The sequence below is a fragment of the Styela clava genome, chromosome 5 (assembly GCF_964204865.1).
Source record: "Styela clava chromosome 5, kaStyClav1.hap1.2, whole genome shotgun sequence".
NCBI lineage: Eukaryota > Metazoa > Chordata > Ascidiacea > Stolidobranchia > Styelidae > Styela > Styela clava.
In genome coordinates, this window is record NC_135254.1 from 14,485,512 (window position 1) to 14,500,536 (window position 15,025).

The window sequence follows — 15,025 nt, forward strand, 5'->3', positions numbered from 1 at the left end:
ATAATGCCTATACTAGTTATATAAAAGGAGGTAAATTTCACGGTCATATTTTAGAAAACATTATTTCGTTCGTTACCCTGAGTCCCTGGGAGAATGACAAATGTTATGTGTTCGTTCACACTCTAGTTTACTGCATGTCACAAGGTGTGTTTACATTTTATTTACTGCATTGCTAAGGGGTAATTACAACTCAGGGTAACAAGGGAATGAGGGTCAAATTTTATCATAATTGTTTAAAATGCAACAGAGAAAATATTAATCACTGATATTTGATTAGTGATTTTATGATTAAACTGGCAATGAACAGCTAGAGTGGAGTCTAATACCAATAAGTTTAGGATATAAATCTCTAAGTAATTAGAATTGACCATATAACCAACATTGCACTTTGATCACTATCCTACTAATTTTCAGAAGCAGAGAATATGCAAAATAATATAGACAAATATTCTGCTATACAAAGTTGATTTTGTGCTGAGAGTTGCCACATTTTACCAGACAATATGCCAATTTCGGGTGGATTCAAAAGAGAGAGAGAGTTTATTTCATTTTGTCAAACCAAGAAAACAATTTATGCACACATAAACAAATACCAAAAAAATAGTTTTCGGTATATGACTGGAGGGCAACAATCTGACCTTTGGGGGTCATCAGAGTCAGTTGCCACCCAATTATATTAAATAAGCAAAAAAACAACTGAAGATGAACAATAAATTTACAAACTGTAGGCCTATATCTCTTTGTGTTAGGAAAAATTATTTATGAAAAAATATGGCAACTCTCTATGACTAAAAAATCAGAATATTTTTTTTTAAATGTCTGAAATTTCAAGATTTTATCAGTTTATACTAAGGATGCCGTATTTTACCACTGAGAGTAAAATATTTCTAAATGTATTGGATAAAATGATCGACTTATATTATTGTTCCTTGCAATACAGCAATATGAAAATGCAAATGAAATGGAACTCAAATCGATATGAAATAGTAAAATTAATAGATAATCAAATTACTTGAAACGTTGCCTATAAATTGCCTGGTTTTAGGGAGACCCTATGAGTTTTTTTTAAATAAATCATCCAAATTGAGGTTTTGAGGAGGAGCAAAAAAAACACATTTTTAACATATCTAAGAATATTATAGTTTATAAGAGCATTTGTTAAAACTATTTAATGATAGCATTGAGCTATTGAGTTGTTCAATACAATTCATGTCAATCTTAAAATATTCTATGAAGACTGATTTTTTTCTTTTACTTCAAGATTGTGCTAAATTTGATTGGTGATCATTGATATGTGAGTTTGTGTATTTGAACCAAATGTTGGGACATCAGAGAACTGCGCCCTACTGTTAGAGAGTCAAATGTTAATCATACATATATATTTATGGTGGGATTTCCGGCATTACTAATTTATGTACGGTAGTTGAGAGGCTAATAACATTGTAAGTATAATTTTATTGAGACTCCATACTGCCATAACCAGCATCACAGACCTTAAATTAATAAAAACATGCAAAAAAAAAAACTGATTACAAAATCAGTAGAGCAAACAAAACCTTGAGCGAGGTTTAAAAGGTAGGCTACATAATTCAAATAAACAATCTGTTGCCTAAAAGTGGTCGGTGTTCACTCATCTAGTATTTACCACCAAAGTCAATGCACACAATCAACGTCATTTCAGCATGTCATGACTGCATGAGGTACAGTGTCAGAGTGACTCAACTCACCTGACTGATCCAGCCTGACTCAACCAAAAATGGAAGTGTGGGCTACAGGCTACAGCAACGATGGCATGAAAATATACTTTATATCGGTTCACCAGAAAACTTATGTAATATATGAATATTATGTTGAAACTGCCACAAGATTTCTCATTCCTACATTCGCTACCGCTGTAATTGAACATCCTTTGCACCAAAGTTACCCCAGCCCACACTCGCTCAGCCTGACGTCAAGGGGTTAACCAACTATTTTACCACTTTATAAACGTTAATACAAAAAAACTTGGTGGCTATGACAATATAGAGACCATATGTGATATACACAACGCAAATGCAATACCAAGCCCGGCCCAGTTACCCCTAGTATGGCCTGTCAAAAACGAGTGTGGGATAGCGTCTCGAGTGTGGGCTGGGGTATTTTTGGTTCCTTTGCGACCCTCACAGCCTTATGAATAATTCGAGTTCAAAACATGACACACTATAACTAACTCGCTCACGGAGTATTGAACATAAAAGTTTACCAAACACTACTGTACTCTACATTAAAATACATTATCCTAAAATATCTTCACCAGGAAGCAAAACCATAATGCATGCCAGCCATGCCGACGCAAACGCCTGCGAGACGCGACACGCACGTGATACTTATTAGCATATTATGCATTTTGAATTCATGATAAGTGGCGTGATGCTGTTTGTACGCCTACACACAGTGTTTGCATTCTAAAATAATTCAAAGATTGATATTTGACTAAATTCAACTGTTTCATTAATCCGTAACAGGATTTACCAATTTATGAGTTATTTTTTTACTTTGCGTGCGTTCATGAATAACTATACGCACTCGTGATATTTCAATGAGTGCGGGGGAAATACATCATTTGTTCATCGTGAAGCCAGAGTTCTGATATTAGTGTTCTATAGCAAAATTTACTTGTATATCCAGAAATTTAAATAAAAATATGACGTGTCTTTTTCAGATGATTGACACGCGTGCAACATGATTGGTGATTTGCCAAACCTATGAGCATATATACATATACATATGCTCATTGGCCAAACGTATCGATGCCGCATATACGGTACTGGTGCCATTATAGACGATGCCCTGTTGTTCGAACGATTTGCCGCAACAAGACATATGCATAATCTTGTTCGTTTTATTCCATGACAACCACACCACAAATGCGAAGGAATGTAGGGTTTTCCCATCCGCATACATTATTATGCATTGTAAATTTATGGCGGTGCTCAATCCAGTTTATTTAGAGGTGCACCGATATTTCGCCGAAGATTTTCTGTGCAATTACAGCCCCCCGCTATACCTTCTTCATTTAGATCTAACATAGATGATATTAAATATTCTTATTGAAAAAATCAAGATCCATCAAATTACTGCAATTCATATTTTGACAGGAATGGTCCCAGCAGAAGATTATCACAAGAAAATACTATTCTTGTCAATTCCCATCTTTTAGCGATACAATCAGGCGTTTACCATTAAAACAATTGCGACGACCAATATTTCCGAGTGAAAAAGCTGTGCGAAGCTGCAGCTTTATTTCCTTTCAATCTCACAACCTTTTACTAGCTGAGGCACCAACATCAACTTGTGAGCATCTCACACTATTAGGCAAAATTAATATATTTAAATCAATCAAACAATATAAACAAATATTAAACGGTGAAACTCTTGACTAGATCTATTGCATTTTCACTGAATTCCAAATAGAAAACTATACCATATTCACACTCGAAAAATATCGGAAATATATAACCCATAGAGGCGGGAACTAAGGTTGGGTACTGAAAGTAAATAGGTATGGATTATCTCCACTAACACGCCACATTTTAATCTTTTGAGAATGCAAAATGAAAATAAATTATTCGATGTAACAGTAATTACAGTATATCAGCTGAGGTTAATCCTGGTCTTGATATGAAACTCTTGGGTCTATGAGATAATACAGTTATCGATATCCAACTTGATATATAAATTAAATGTGTTGGTCTCCATACAATAAATTTGGGAAACTTTATTACAGCTTCGACAATTCCCCCTGATTGTCACCCACATTGTATTCCACCCAGTCTTGTGCGATTGGGGCAGAAAGCATTTCATCACTTAATTTGAATGATGAACAGAGATGAAGAGCATCAGGTGCAAGATCTCGACATGCTTCAGCTGCAACTTCATTTACCTGAGTATAGAAAGTTAATTTTACCGTATATTATAACCATTTAATTCTGCAATCCCTAATGTTTTAAGTATGTCAAACACATGAGTGATAGGATAGGAAATACATATTATCTCAGAGGATATGAAAACTGATAAAATTGCTTAATCATATGCTGAAGCACGGACTCCCTATTACCAGACCATGTCTGGTATGGGATTAGTTAGCCATTTATTTGTTTGAGATACATGAACTTGATGGTGGAGGAAGCCGTAACCGATCACAGGTTATATGAACCACCCTATGGCGGTGAGGAGTCCAGAAACCACCGCAGGATGATCAGAGGTGCAATGTGAAGCATATTCCTAATGTTTAGCACGACACGCCACACCGCCAAGCCTGCTGTCACCATGTCAGGTATGGTATAATTACGCAATTCAATTGTTTCCATGCATAGTTATGATAAGTAAAAAAAAGTCATCTTTTTAATTTGTTACTCGAACCTTAAAGATTTTGCAGGTCCGAATGTAGTCAGAGTTGTTTATCTGAAATAGCCCACTTTTAAAAGATGGTTGAAAGTACGATATAAGATACTTTACCTGCTTTGCTATTGAAGGCGTGATGACCTCATTTGCCGCAAACCATCCAAGATCACGTTGAATAGTATCAATCAAAAATAAGTGATATAATTTTGATAAGATGGTTTTGAGTGATGAATGAGTATCTGGAGAATCAATTGTAAACTTCACCCTTTCGCTAATCAACCTTTCTCCATAAGATCTTGCAGCATTCTGGATGAAAAACAGATTCAATAAGTAATCATTTGAGTAAAATATTCAAAAGCAGAGCGCAACTTAATCATATGGCGAACCACCGCCTCTTGTCCGGTTACCACTCGTATGGGATTAGTTAGCCAGATATTTTGTTTCCAGATGCATGAGCTTGATGTTGGAGGAAGGCGCAACCGACCAGCGGCTACATGAACCACCCTACGACGGTGAGGATAGGAAAATAGTCATTCAATTATCTTTTACAGTCTAAAAAATACAGTAAACAAACTTAGTACCTGCACAAGATCGCTCTCTTGTAACATCCATGTATCGAAGATTTTGTCCATTCCTCCTTTCATTAATTTCACTCCAAGTTCAGAGAACTGAGAAGTCTCCCTTAGTTGGAGTAAATAATGAAGATAAGCCGGGCTCTTCAAATCTGAAATAGAAACAAAGGAATAGTATGAATTTTTTAAAATATACAAATTAATTCAAGCAATTACAAAAGGCAATTTGACAGCTTATAAATTTGGAATATTGATAACCTATTTTAAATAAAGCATAATAAAATGATAGCAGCACTTCTTGTTTAAATATATAATCTTTATAAATATTGTTACCTGCTTCAACTGGTTCAAGTTTTTCAGGATTGAAAAGGTTTAATCTCTCTTTGGCAACTTTCTAAATGGTAAAGGCAAATTTGAGTCGCAATTAATCGAAAACCCGCATCAATTTTACCATCTTATGGCTATGCTTCATATGCCAGACATTTCAAAGTCTCTACTCTATTAATCAACATCTGTTATGTTTAGGTTACACATAAATATAACAAGAAAAATTAACCTGCATGAGAACGCTGTTGTCTCCTTCCGCAGTTATGGAAGCATGACTCGATCCAATAAATGTACCGAATCTGTTAACACTGAGGTAGCCCTGAGAAAGGAAAATATTTGTAATAGAAGTAAATGTATTATATTCAATCATTATCTATTACATGGTGGACAAGGGATTTGAATCAGAGAATTTTAAGTTGCCATGAAAACATAGCAGAGCTTTAATGCTTTAACCCAGGGGTGAATCACTTTCCAGGGTAGGTTCCAGATAACAGACCTTCTTACTGGGGTGGAGGGTCAATATTAAACTATGATTAAAAACAGTTTACGGTTTACAAAAACTAGCGTAACAGTTATGTACAACAAACATCTATTGTACCACCAAGTTGCACAATGATTAACAGGACCTCTGTATCCAGCTGCATGCGTCCAAGCAGCTTTTTTAAATCAGGCTTGAAGCTGCTTGTGCTGATTCGTTACACCGCTCATAGGTTTGAAAACACTAGAGGAGATCTGTTTTTGCTTTTATTAATCTTCATACTTCGAAATAATAATTCAGAGATGGGTGAATTTGAGATCGCTCCTTATGCACAATATATTCAGGTGCGAATAATGATAAGGAATTATGGTATTTATTTTAGCCGACGATTCGTTATTTCAATCGGTATTTTTAACGAAAATTTATATCCCTAAAAACCGTGTCATAATTTCAGCACGTACAAGTGGGCCAGATAAAATACTTTGGTGGACGTTATTGATCCCGCTGAAATTCTCTTAAACGTCATATTAGATTCATTCTCCAGTCTATTTTACTAGGATTTACCTGACCACCACATCTCTCTCTTGCTACAGCAGCCATTTCCACAGCATGCCATCCGATGATTGCTTTGAGAGCACAGCATAAAGTCACAACATTGAGATGGCCGGTTTTATCAGTCGGTCTCTTGGCCCATTCTTCTTTGACATAATCAAGAGCAAGATTCATGGCGATTGTTCGAGCCATGAAAGGCATAAGTGATCGTTGTTGCAACTAAAATATATGACTAGGTTAGAATGGTGCTAGGTTGGAATGGTAGTAAATGGTGTTAAATAAGGATATATTATAAAACAAAGCCAATATAATTATCATACAAAGACTACTCAATGTAGCTCATCCTCCACAGTATATACAGGGTGTCTCAAAAGTAAGTATACACTATATTAATTTTGATTTTCTTTTTAAATACTCATGATAGAGCGATCATTTATTCAGAAAACATAGTACGAATGAGTAGTAAAATTTGGGTATTGTTTGCATTTTTCAACACCCACAGAATGACAAGGAGATTAACCCAAAAAATGAGGTGCAAAATTGCTGCTTGGCAATTTGGAATTAATTCGGCTCCTACACAACAAATAATTTATGTAATTCATTTTAAATTCATAGAAACTGGATCTGTAGTTGATGCAGAAAGATCAGGAAGACCAAGGAGCGGGCACTCTGAGGAAAACATTCAGAGCCGAATTAATTCCGAATTCTCTGTTAAAAAGAGTCACTGAGTTTGCCATACTGATTTATATGCTTCCTGCCAAACAGCAATTTTGCACCTTATTTCTTGGGTAATCTCCTTGTCATTCTGTGGGTCAATCAAAAATGCAAACAATACCTAAATTTTACTTCTTATTCATACTTTGTTTCATGAATAAATGAAAGCTCTATGATGGGTACCTGAAAAGAAAATCAATATTAAAAGTGTATACTTACTTTTGAGACACCATGTATAATAAAAAAGGCAATTATCAGTGGCAAATCTGCAATAAGCGATTTGATTTGTTGGAAAAAATTATCCAAACCGACTTGGACACGAAATTCATTCTCAGTATAATTCATTTTGGAAAAAAGCTGTTCACTGCAATATGTTCTTCCAAACATTCACATTACACATTTTGCATTGTCATGCAGATGAGTATACGAGTATAGGTGGATTTCTAGACATATTCATTATAAAGTTGCCAATCAGAACTGCACAATATATGGCAGACTTTTCTATGTTACCCAAACATTTTCATGTCAAATTTTGAAAATCAAAATTAACTAAACAGATAATTATACCAACGCCAGGCACATTTGGCAAGTATACGACATGCAACTGACATGCCCTTTCTCTCCTGCTACTTACTCCATTGTTATGACATAAAATGTGTGCAGATAATAATTAATGTATGAGCAATTTTGTGTTATTATGCATAAAGCATAAAAGTGGGGTCTCACAAAAAGTGAGGGCAACAAAAATTTTGTTTGCAGGCCGCAATTGGCCCGTGCCACCGCAATCAAGAACTAACCTGATACTGCAGAATTGCCATGTCAGATTTGCCTTGAGGACCAACAGTCATTCGAGTAGCTGCATACCGCATTGATATGGAAAGACCAGCTTTTGCACAACCGATTGCCATTGAAGCAATACAAATACGTCCGGATAATAATTGGTCAGCAACAGTGAGGAATCTCCCACGATTACTTTTAATTGAGGTAGTAAATGTCCCGTCCTCTGCTACATCCGAATACCTGTAGTAGTGTAGAAGGATAGTAATTTTACATTTATATATTGAAAGCTGTTAAGATGGGCTAAACTTATAGAGAACTACAGCCTCTTGTCCAGTTACCTGTCCATCTTAGGTACTTGATTAGTCAATCAGTTTTTGGTTCAGATGCATGGAATTAATGTTGAAGGATGCCATAACTGACCAGCAGTTACATTACCACTATGGTATGAGCCCAGCAATCTTCTTGTACATACCCCTCCTCAATAGAGGTGCGATTGATTGCAAGCATACTTCTTATGCTTAGCATGATGAGAGAAACTAAGACAAGAAATACAAATTCCAAAAATGACTTTACAATAATTTGTTCTGAATTTCCTGAAATTGAATAAATGGGATTTTACCTTTATTATATAACATGTAAAAACAATATTATTAAACGTACATGGTAGATAGGGCTGTCCAAGCGAACCAAATATTCGAAATCGAATCGAATCGCAAATTATTCGAATCGTTTTTCGGCTAATTTCCGAATCACTAAAATTAGGTACAAAAAGCGGAAACCACCCTTGCAGGACGTTTTTCATCGGACAAGGGGCGGCGCTTCGAGCTTAGACCACTCTCGCTCCCGGCTTAATTGGTTTCCCAATATTTCTCTGCCTTCATTTTGTGATAAACATGTTATTCCTAATGCCTACCCGGTGGCACATGATCAGCCATTTCATGCATGGTCATCATAACTTAAAAGTTAGAATCGGTAATGACGTTTTTAAGAGAGTACACCATTTCATGCATGGTCATAATAACTTAAGAGTTATAATCTGTAATGACGTTTTTGAGAGAGTACACAAGGAGAAAAAAGGGCAAATTAGAAAACGATAGTTCTATAAATAGAATCGATTTGAAGCTGTTGAGTTAGTTATCATAAGAACATGGTACAGGCAACTCAAAGCTGAAACAGGTGTTTTGGGATCCTTATGATGGCAATACCTTCTTTCAATGGAATATGTAATTTTTTATGATGGCAACACTGTATTATCCATCTATATACCAAGACAAATAATTGCACTCTTGAATTTTGATTGCATATTATAGTCATCAAACTAGCTTCGAATTTGTTAAATGCAATTTTGAATTTGAGCAACAGTTTTATCTATATTAATGGTTGTTATTATTTTGCTGAAAATTACACAAAAAACATGAGACTAGTGAATAGGATTAGAATAGCATTTACAGGCTTTACATGTCCTATTAACACTGAATCCATTAGAATTGAGATTGCAATTTTTGAATTGTTTTGCAATTTTTACTCTTAACACTCAACAGTTTGAGACCCAAATTTTGGAGTCCTCCACTTTTTTTTGACCAGTTCATGCAAGCGTTTGATCACCTTTCATCTGAAATCATTGTATTGCAAAATACCAGCAGTAAGTAAGATGTAACTGCACATATGTTACCATAACATTGAAGGGTAGGCGGTTATTGTATAATAGAGACAGATTCAGGATTGCGCAACAATATTCGATTATTCGGTTCGATTCGGCAAAAATATTCGATTCGAATCAAAAAATTATTCGATTTTGGACAGCCCTAAATTGGTAGACAACCCAGACTTATTTTTGAGGTTGATATCGGAATGAATAACATGAACATAATTTTGCTAAAAAATAAAATAAAATATATTTCCTACTTGTTTAGCAAATTTTCTCTTGGAACTCGTACTTTGTCGAAGGATAATTTGGCATTATCAACCCCATTTAATCCCATCTTGTGGCCCATGTCTTCAACTATGACCCCTGGCATCACTTTCATGTCATTGTCACGAATTCGCACCAAGAAGCCATGTATTCCATGATGGGTGCCATCCACAGAAAGCTGATAGAAATGAAACGTAACAATGTGAAATGACACAAAGCTGAGAAGTTACACGCTCTGAGACAAGGGTTTTCAATCTGGCTAAATTGAAATCTGGGGTCAAATTTCATCTGCCTCGGGGGTAAATTTTGCAGGCCAGAAAAATCACTTTTTGTTTTTATACAATAAAGCTATACATTTCTCTTCATAAGATAACTAAATTTTGCTGAGTCATTAAGGCACGGCAATGTGGCTCATCGTGCTTAGCTTTAGGAATACGCTCGGCACCGCACCTCTGATTACTCTGCGTGGGTTCGCAGGTTCGAATCCCATGCAGGGATAGTTATGTGCGAGAGGATTGCTGGACTCCTCGCCACTGTAGGGTGGTTCACGTAACGCTGGTCGGTTACGGCTTCCTCCACCATGTCCATGCGCCTGGGAACGAATAACTAACTGATAACTGACTAATAACACCCGACATGGAATGGTAACCGGATGAGAGGCTGTGGTTCGCCATATGGTTAAACCGCCTTATCGACTTTTCTCTCCCTGGGATAATTATATATTCTTATCGTGCATCAATTCTTATATAGTATTTCTATAAGGTAAAGTATTTAAGGGAATTTAAACTTTTGAAAAATTTGAATCATTAAACGCTCTGTTCAGGCAGTCTTAATTATTTTTTATTGTAAATAACAATATTATTATCTAATCTCGTCTTAATAATGCATAATGTATCACTTATTGTATTGTATTACTGTAATCAGTATTCTCTGAAGAATGTGAGTTAATACAAGATAAAAAAGATCATCTATGCCCATAATGTCTTTTTTGGGAAAATAATTCAAGGAGCACTAGACTAGATAGAGTCCAGCTAGATTCCTTATAATCATATTCCCTCCCTACTTGAGACTTCTTTTTCAAAATGTTAGTGCAAGTGAAATATCATTGGCAAAATATCACTGAACCTAATATTGAAAAGCACTGTTTCAAACATGACGGGACCATTGTTTGAATAAAGACAACAGCCAAACCCTTAATCACACAACTCTTAATGTTAATAATCAAGGCGAGCTTACCTGTGCAAATACAATAATGTGTTTGGCATGAATAGCACCGTTAGTAATCCAATATTTCTGAGCTAGTGTTGTTGGTGTATTAATTATGAATTCTTGCGTTGCCTGAAAGTGAAAAACGGACAGAAATAATGATTTAGCAATCGAAATAATGCATCACGATACACGAAGATTGCTTTTCATATTAGGACATTTTTAAGAAAGACAAATTTTGCACAAAACAGCAAAACCGAACTTGACATAATATATTGAAGCAAGAAAACTGAATGTGTTATATACGTTTACTGAAAAAATTATAACAAAAATATGTCTTTCAGCGTATATTATTGGGTTTTTCTAAATTTGAAGATGGCATTTGATACATTCTGTTGCAAACCTTAACAATCTTTAAAAACGTCTATTACACTGGATTTGCTATCAATTTGTAACTAGCCAAATTTTGTTGAAATTTCGGTACTCCCGTAGTATGTGCACCAGGTTAGGCCATAATTTTATTCCGATTCTCCTTATTTTAGTTCTATACCAGTTCGGGGACTGTCTGTGTTAGCCAAGTGAATATCCCTATCCCCCCTGCCCATAGGTTTCAGTCCCTTTACACAACTTGATGTAAAGTAGGCAAACAAAATTAGTTACCTCCATATTGGTACGCATACCGTACTTCTGGAGCGCCAACATTTTTATATCGAATAATAAACTGCCATTACACTTTTAATATTTTAGGTTTCAGAACATTAATTGGCAGTTTACGATTTCTGATCAGTTGACCAAATTCTTTTTCGATTTTAAGTTCCTGCCCTGATCAACAAATACCACATATGCCTCAAAATTATGCCAAATTATGATTTCATACGTGAATAAGGGTACTAAAAAGTGTAACTTAGATCTCTAATAAAATAACTACTAGGTTTATATATGGCAGCCACTATTTGAAAATCCTATTTGTTTTTCTGATACAAATTTACCTTGTCATATACTGCAGTTGTTTCCATCTCCACTGCGTTATTTCCGTAACCAAGTTCTGTCAGTCCAAAACATCCAATGTCATGAAGGCTATCAATACCTGAACAAAACAAAAATTGATTTTAACAACCCTAACTTGCAGAGAGATGTGTTAATGGGAATATAAAAGAACAACATGTTGTTCTCACTGTTTTCCACTTCTCATTCCTTTTTTCACTACCTATCTTCAGAGCCATGATCCACGACAAGAAAAGGCACTAAATCATAAAAATTTCTCAACACGTTTTATCCCGCTAACGTTCTGACTTGAACTGTCGCTTGTTAAATTGTCGAGAGCCAGCTGAGAAGCACAGCTCTTCATTTCACTTGGCCGTGTGCTCGGCTCAGGTGTTCAAGCTCCAAATTTCCATTCCACAGAATTTTTGACTCAAATTTTTTGGTTGACCACTGAATTGTTCAAATCCTTCGACTACGGAGGTATAGGTAATAATATATTCAGATTTGAAGTATTGATGCTTACCTTTGATAAGCATGTCATGATGTCGTTTTGTTCCAAGCATTACTATAGTTCCTCCAAACAAATTAAACTGCACTGTCATTTTTGTTGCCATTGCAGGATCTATGATAGCTGCAATCTCATGAGCTGCAAAAATTCTTAGTGGATTATGCCAGAAGTCAGTGACAGATATGAAACCAGCCTGTAAAACAGTAAAGATGAATAAAATTTGTCAGTATTATTTATGATGCTTTTCAAGCATAATTCAGACAATCAATTCAAAAAAAAATCTTAATCTCACATCACAAATTCTCTGCAATCGTTGTAAAGCAACATCTCTCTCCTCTTCAAGAGATATATTGTATCTTGGAGTCATACAAGGATCACTCATAAAGTCTCGAAACTTTGTTCGCATTTCATGATTGTCATGATCCAGTAACTTATTCATTTCATCAATGTCAAAAGATGGCTTGCTACCGCCATTCCAATTTGACCTGTGTTTTTGAAAAATGTTTACATTGTTGTAAGGTATGGCCCCCACAAGATTACATAATAACAATTTTTAATTAGTACTTGTACATATCAGCTCTTATTATCATAAGTTCAATTCAGATATAAATACTGAAACAACTAACTGGTAACAATTCCCATACCCGACATTGACTGGGAACCGAACGCGAGGCCATGATTGAGTCGTCTTATTGGTTTCCTCTATTCAGAGACAAATATGAAAATCCTAAAAGAACCCTTGCATGTGCATATTTAAGTCTTTGTCTCCCACGTCCCACTGAATATGGCTATAGAGAAGTGCATAGGGGAAACATGGTGGGATTCTCGGGGAAACATGCACTGAATACACCAATTTTTATGATCAAATTTTTCGAAGCCAGATCTAAATTCTTTCATTTGGTAATTCGGCGGGAGTCGCAATGGGGTAGGTATTGAAATTGAAAATTTCTCCGACCCCATAGCACAAGTATGTAAAGTTTGGAAAGGACGTGACTTGAACATAGAAACATAAGTAATTACTTACAAGATTTCAGGTGGGGTCATTTTGTTAGATAGAGTCTGATTCATAACCGCAGACGTACTACACAAAGTCTTTGTCATCAAATTGGAAGATTGATTTTGTTCGCAGATATTCATCTGAAATTTAGTCATTAATTCATATAAAGTACATATAGTGCATAATATAAGTATAAATTTACATTTTGGTTTAAGAAAAAAAAACATTTAAAAATTCATTATTTCATGGAACGAATAATATTCAATTGATCATTTTAATTCTGCCAACTTGGCGATACTCTCGAATATAAGCTTACTAATAATATAAAAATTCAAAAGTAAAAATACAGAAATATCATTAGAGTATAAATATATACCAAACCAGTCTCAAATATTGAAATCTGCATACCTTCTGACCTGAAAAAAAATGAAATGCATTGTAGAAATATGTGCTATATACACACTAAAAGTTGACATAGTAAAGTGCCAGGGCAGCACGGTGATGATGGCAAATGTGCCTTAAACTTCTAATTTTGAAACAACAAAATTGCGTAATTCTGTACCGGTACCGTAATTGAGGGGGGATTGTATAGTCTTGCAAGTACCGGTATACTGTTGCGTAAAATCTAAATATAGTCACAAACCTTACCTTTTGACATCGTTGATATCTGTCTAAAATTATTAACAGAATTGCAAGCTCTGAAAAACTGTCTGTAGTTAGCAAGAGAAATTCTTCCGGAAGACAGCATGGTCAAATAATACAAAAACTCGAGGTTAGCCTAAATTCTACAGAAAAAAAGGTCTCAGCAACAGATTACTTGAAACCAGACAAACATCAAAGTCCAAAGGTCTGTACACTCTGCGGGAGACCGATTACAAACTTGATCAACACGATTAGTCCATGCATGGGCCAAATAAAAAAGATTTGGTGTCAATTTCCGACCCACTCGCAATCTGTGTTGATAGGAGTCAAGAATATCGTTACTTTAGCAGTGCATAACGTAACCCCGTTATCGTGAATTTACATTGTCCTACTTTTATATTTTCCTTGTTTATTGGACCGCGTCAGTGTACATAACGATCGTCTCAATATTATATTGTTGTTGATGTTATTATTCTTCTCTTTCGTCATGATGAAATCCCTTTTCTCTTCGAATACAGGACCAATTGTTTTGAAATTTTCATCAGTTAAAGATTGATTTTTTTGCCAGAAAGCTATTACTTTTACCTATTTCAAAAATTTCTGTGGACTTTAGAGATTCGTTTGAGATGTGTCAGAATCAAAAATAGCGACACCTTGTGACATGTCCATATATTTGAGCACAACTCTCTTTTTCATTTAATATTAATTCTTGGATGTTTTGAATCAAAAAAGGGGAAATGATGCTTCTATTTTTATCAATCCCAAACAATCAAACAATACATGAAAAAATCCATGATGACTGTATTTTTTGGTTAACGAAATAATAAAACTCTCTATCTCTCTCCACGACTTAGGATAGGATAGGATTTACATATTTATCCCGGGGGAGAGGAAAGCCGATAAGACGGCTTATCCATATGGCGAACCCCGGCCTCTCGTCCGGTTACCATTTCAAGTCGGGTATGGGATT

At 35.4% G+C, this 15,025-nt stretch overlaps 1 protein-coding gene across 1 annotated transcript; it reads right to left on the reverse strand.

Moving 5' to 3' along the window:
- Positions 1 to 3,350: 3,350 nt before the first annotated feature.
- Positions 3,351 to 13,817, reverse strand: LOC120344988 (uncharacterized). The gene is made up of 14 exons (XM_078113013.1): positions 13,790 to 13,817; positions 13,441 to 13,553; positions 12,709 to 12,901; positions 12,432 to 12,609; positions 11,914 to 12,011; positions 10,955 to 11,056; positions 9,712 to 9,896; positions 7,824 to 8,046; positions 6,325 to 6,531; positions 5,512 to 5,601; positions 5,289 to 5,349; positions 4,965 to 5,107; positions 4,498 to 4,689; positions 3,351 to 3,922 (listed from the first exon to the last, which is right to left on the reverse strand). Exons 2-14 carry the CDS (start codon positions 13,551 to 13,553, stop codon positions 3,761 to 3,763), a joined length of 1,947 nt encoding a protein of 648 aa, XP_077969139.1. The 5' UTR covers positions 13,790 to 13,817; the 3' UTR covers positions 3,351 to 3,760.
- Between the last annotated feature and the right edge of the window lie 1,208 nt (positions 13,818 to 15,025).

What these genes read in the sequence shown, in the direction of transcription:
- LOC120344988 (XM_078113013.1), bottom strand. Translation starts at nt 13,553, where the DNA reads ATGAATATCTGCGAACAAAATCAATCTTCCAATTTGATGACAAAGACT. An exon ending in CAACTGCAGTATATGACAAG is followed by an intron (nt 11,057 to 11,913) that starts GTAAATTTGTAT and finishes TTTCACTTTCAG; the next exon opens with GCAACGCAAGAATTCATAAT. An exon ending in CGCCTTCAATAGCAAAGCAG is followed by an intron (nt 3,923 to 4,497) that starts GTAAAGTATCTT and finishes TTCTATACTCAG; the next exon opens with GTAAATGAAGTTGCAGCTGA.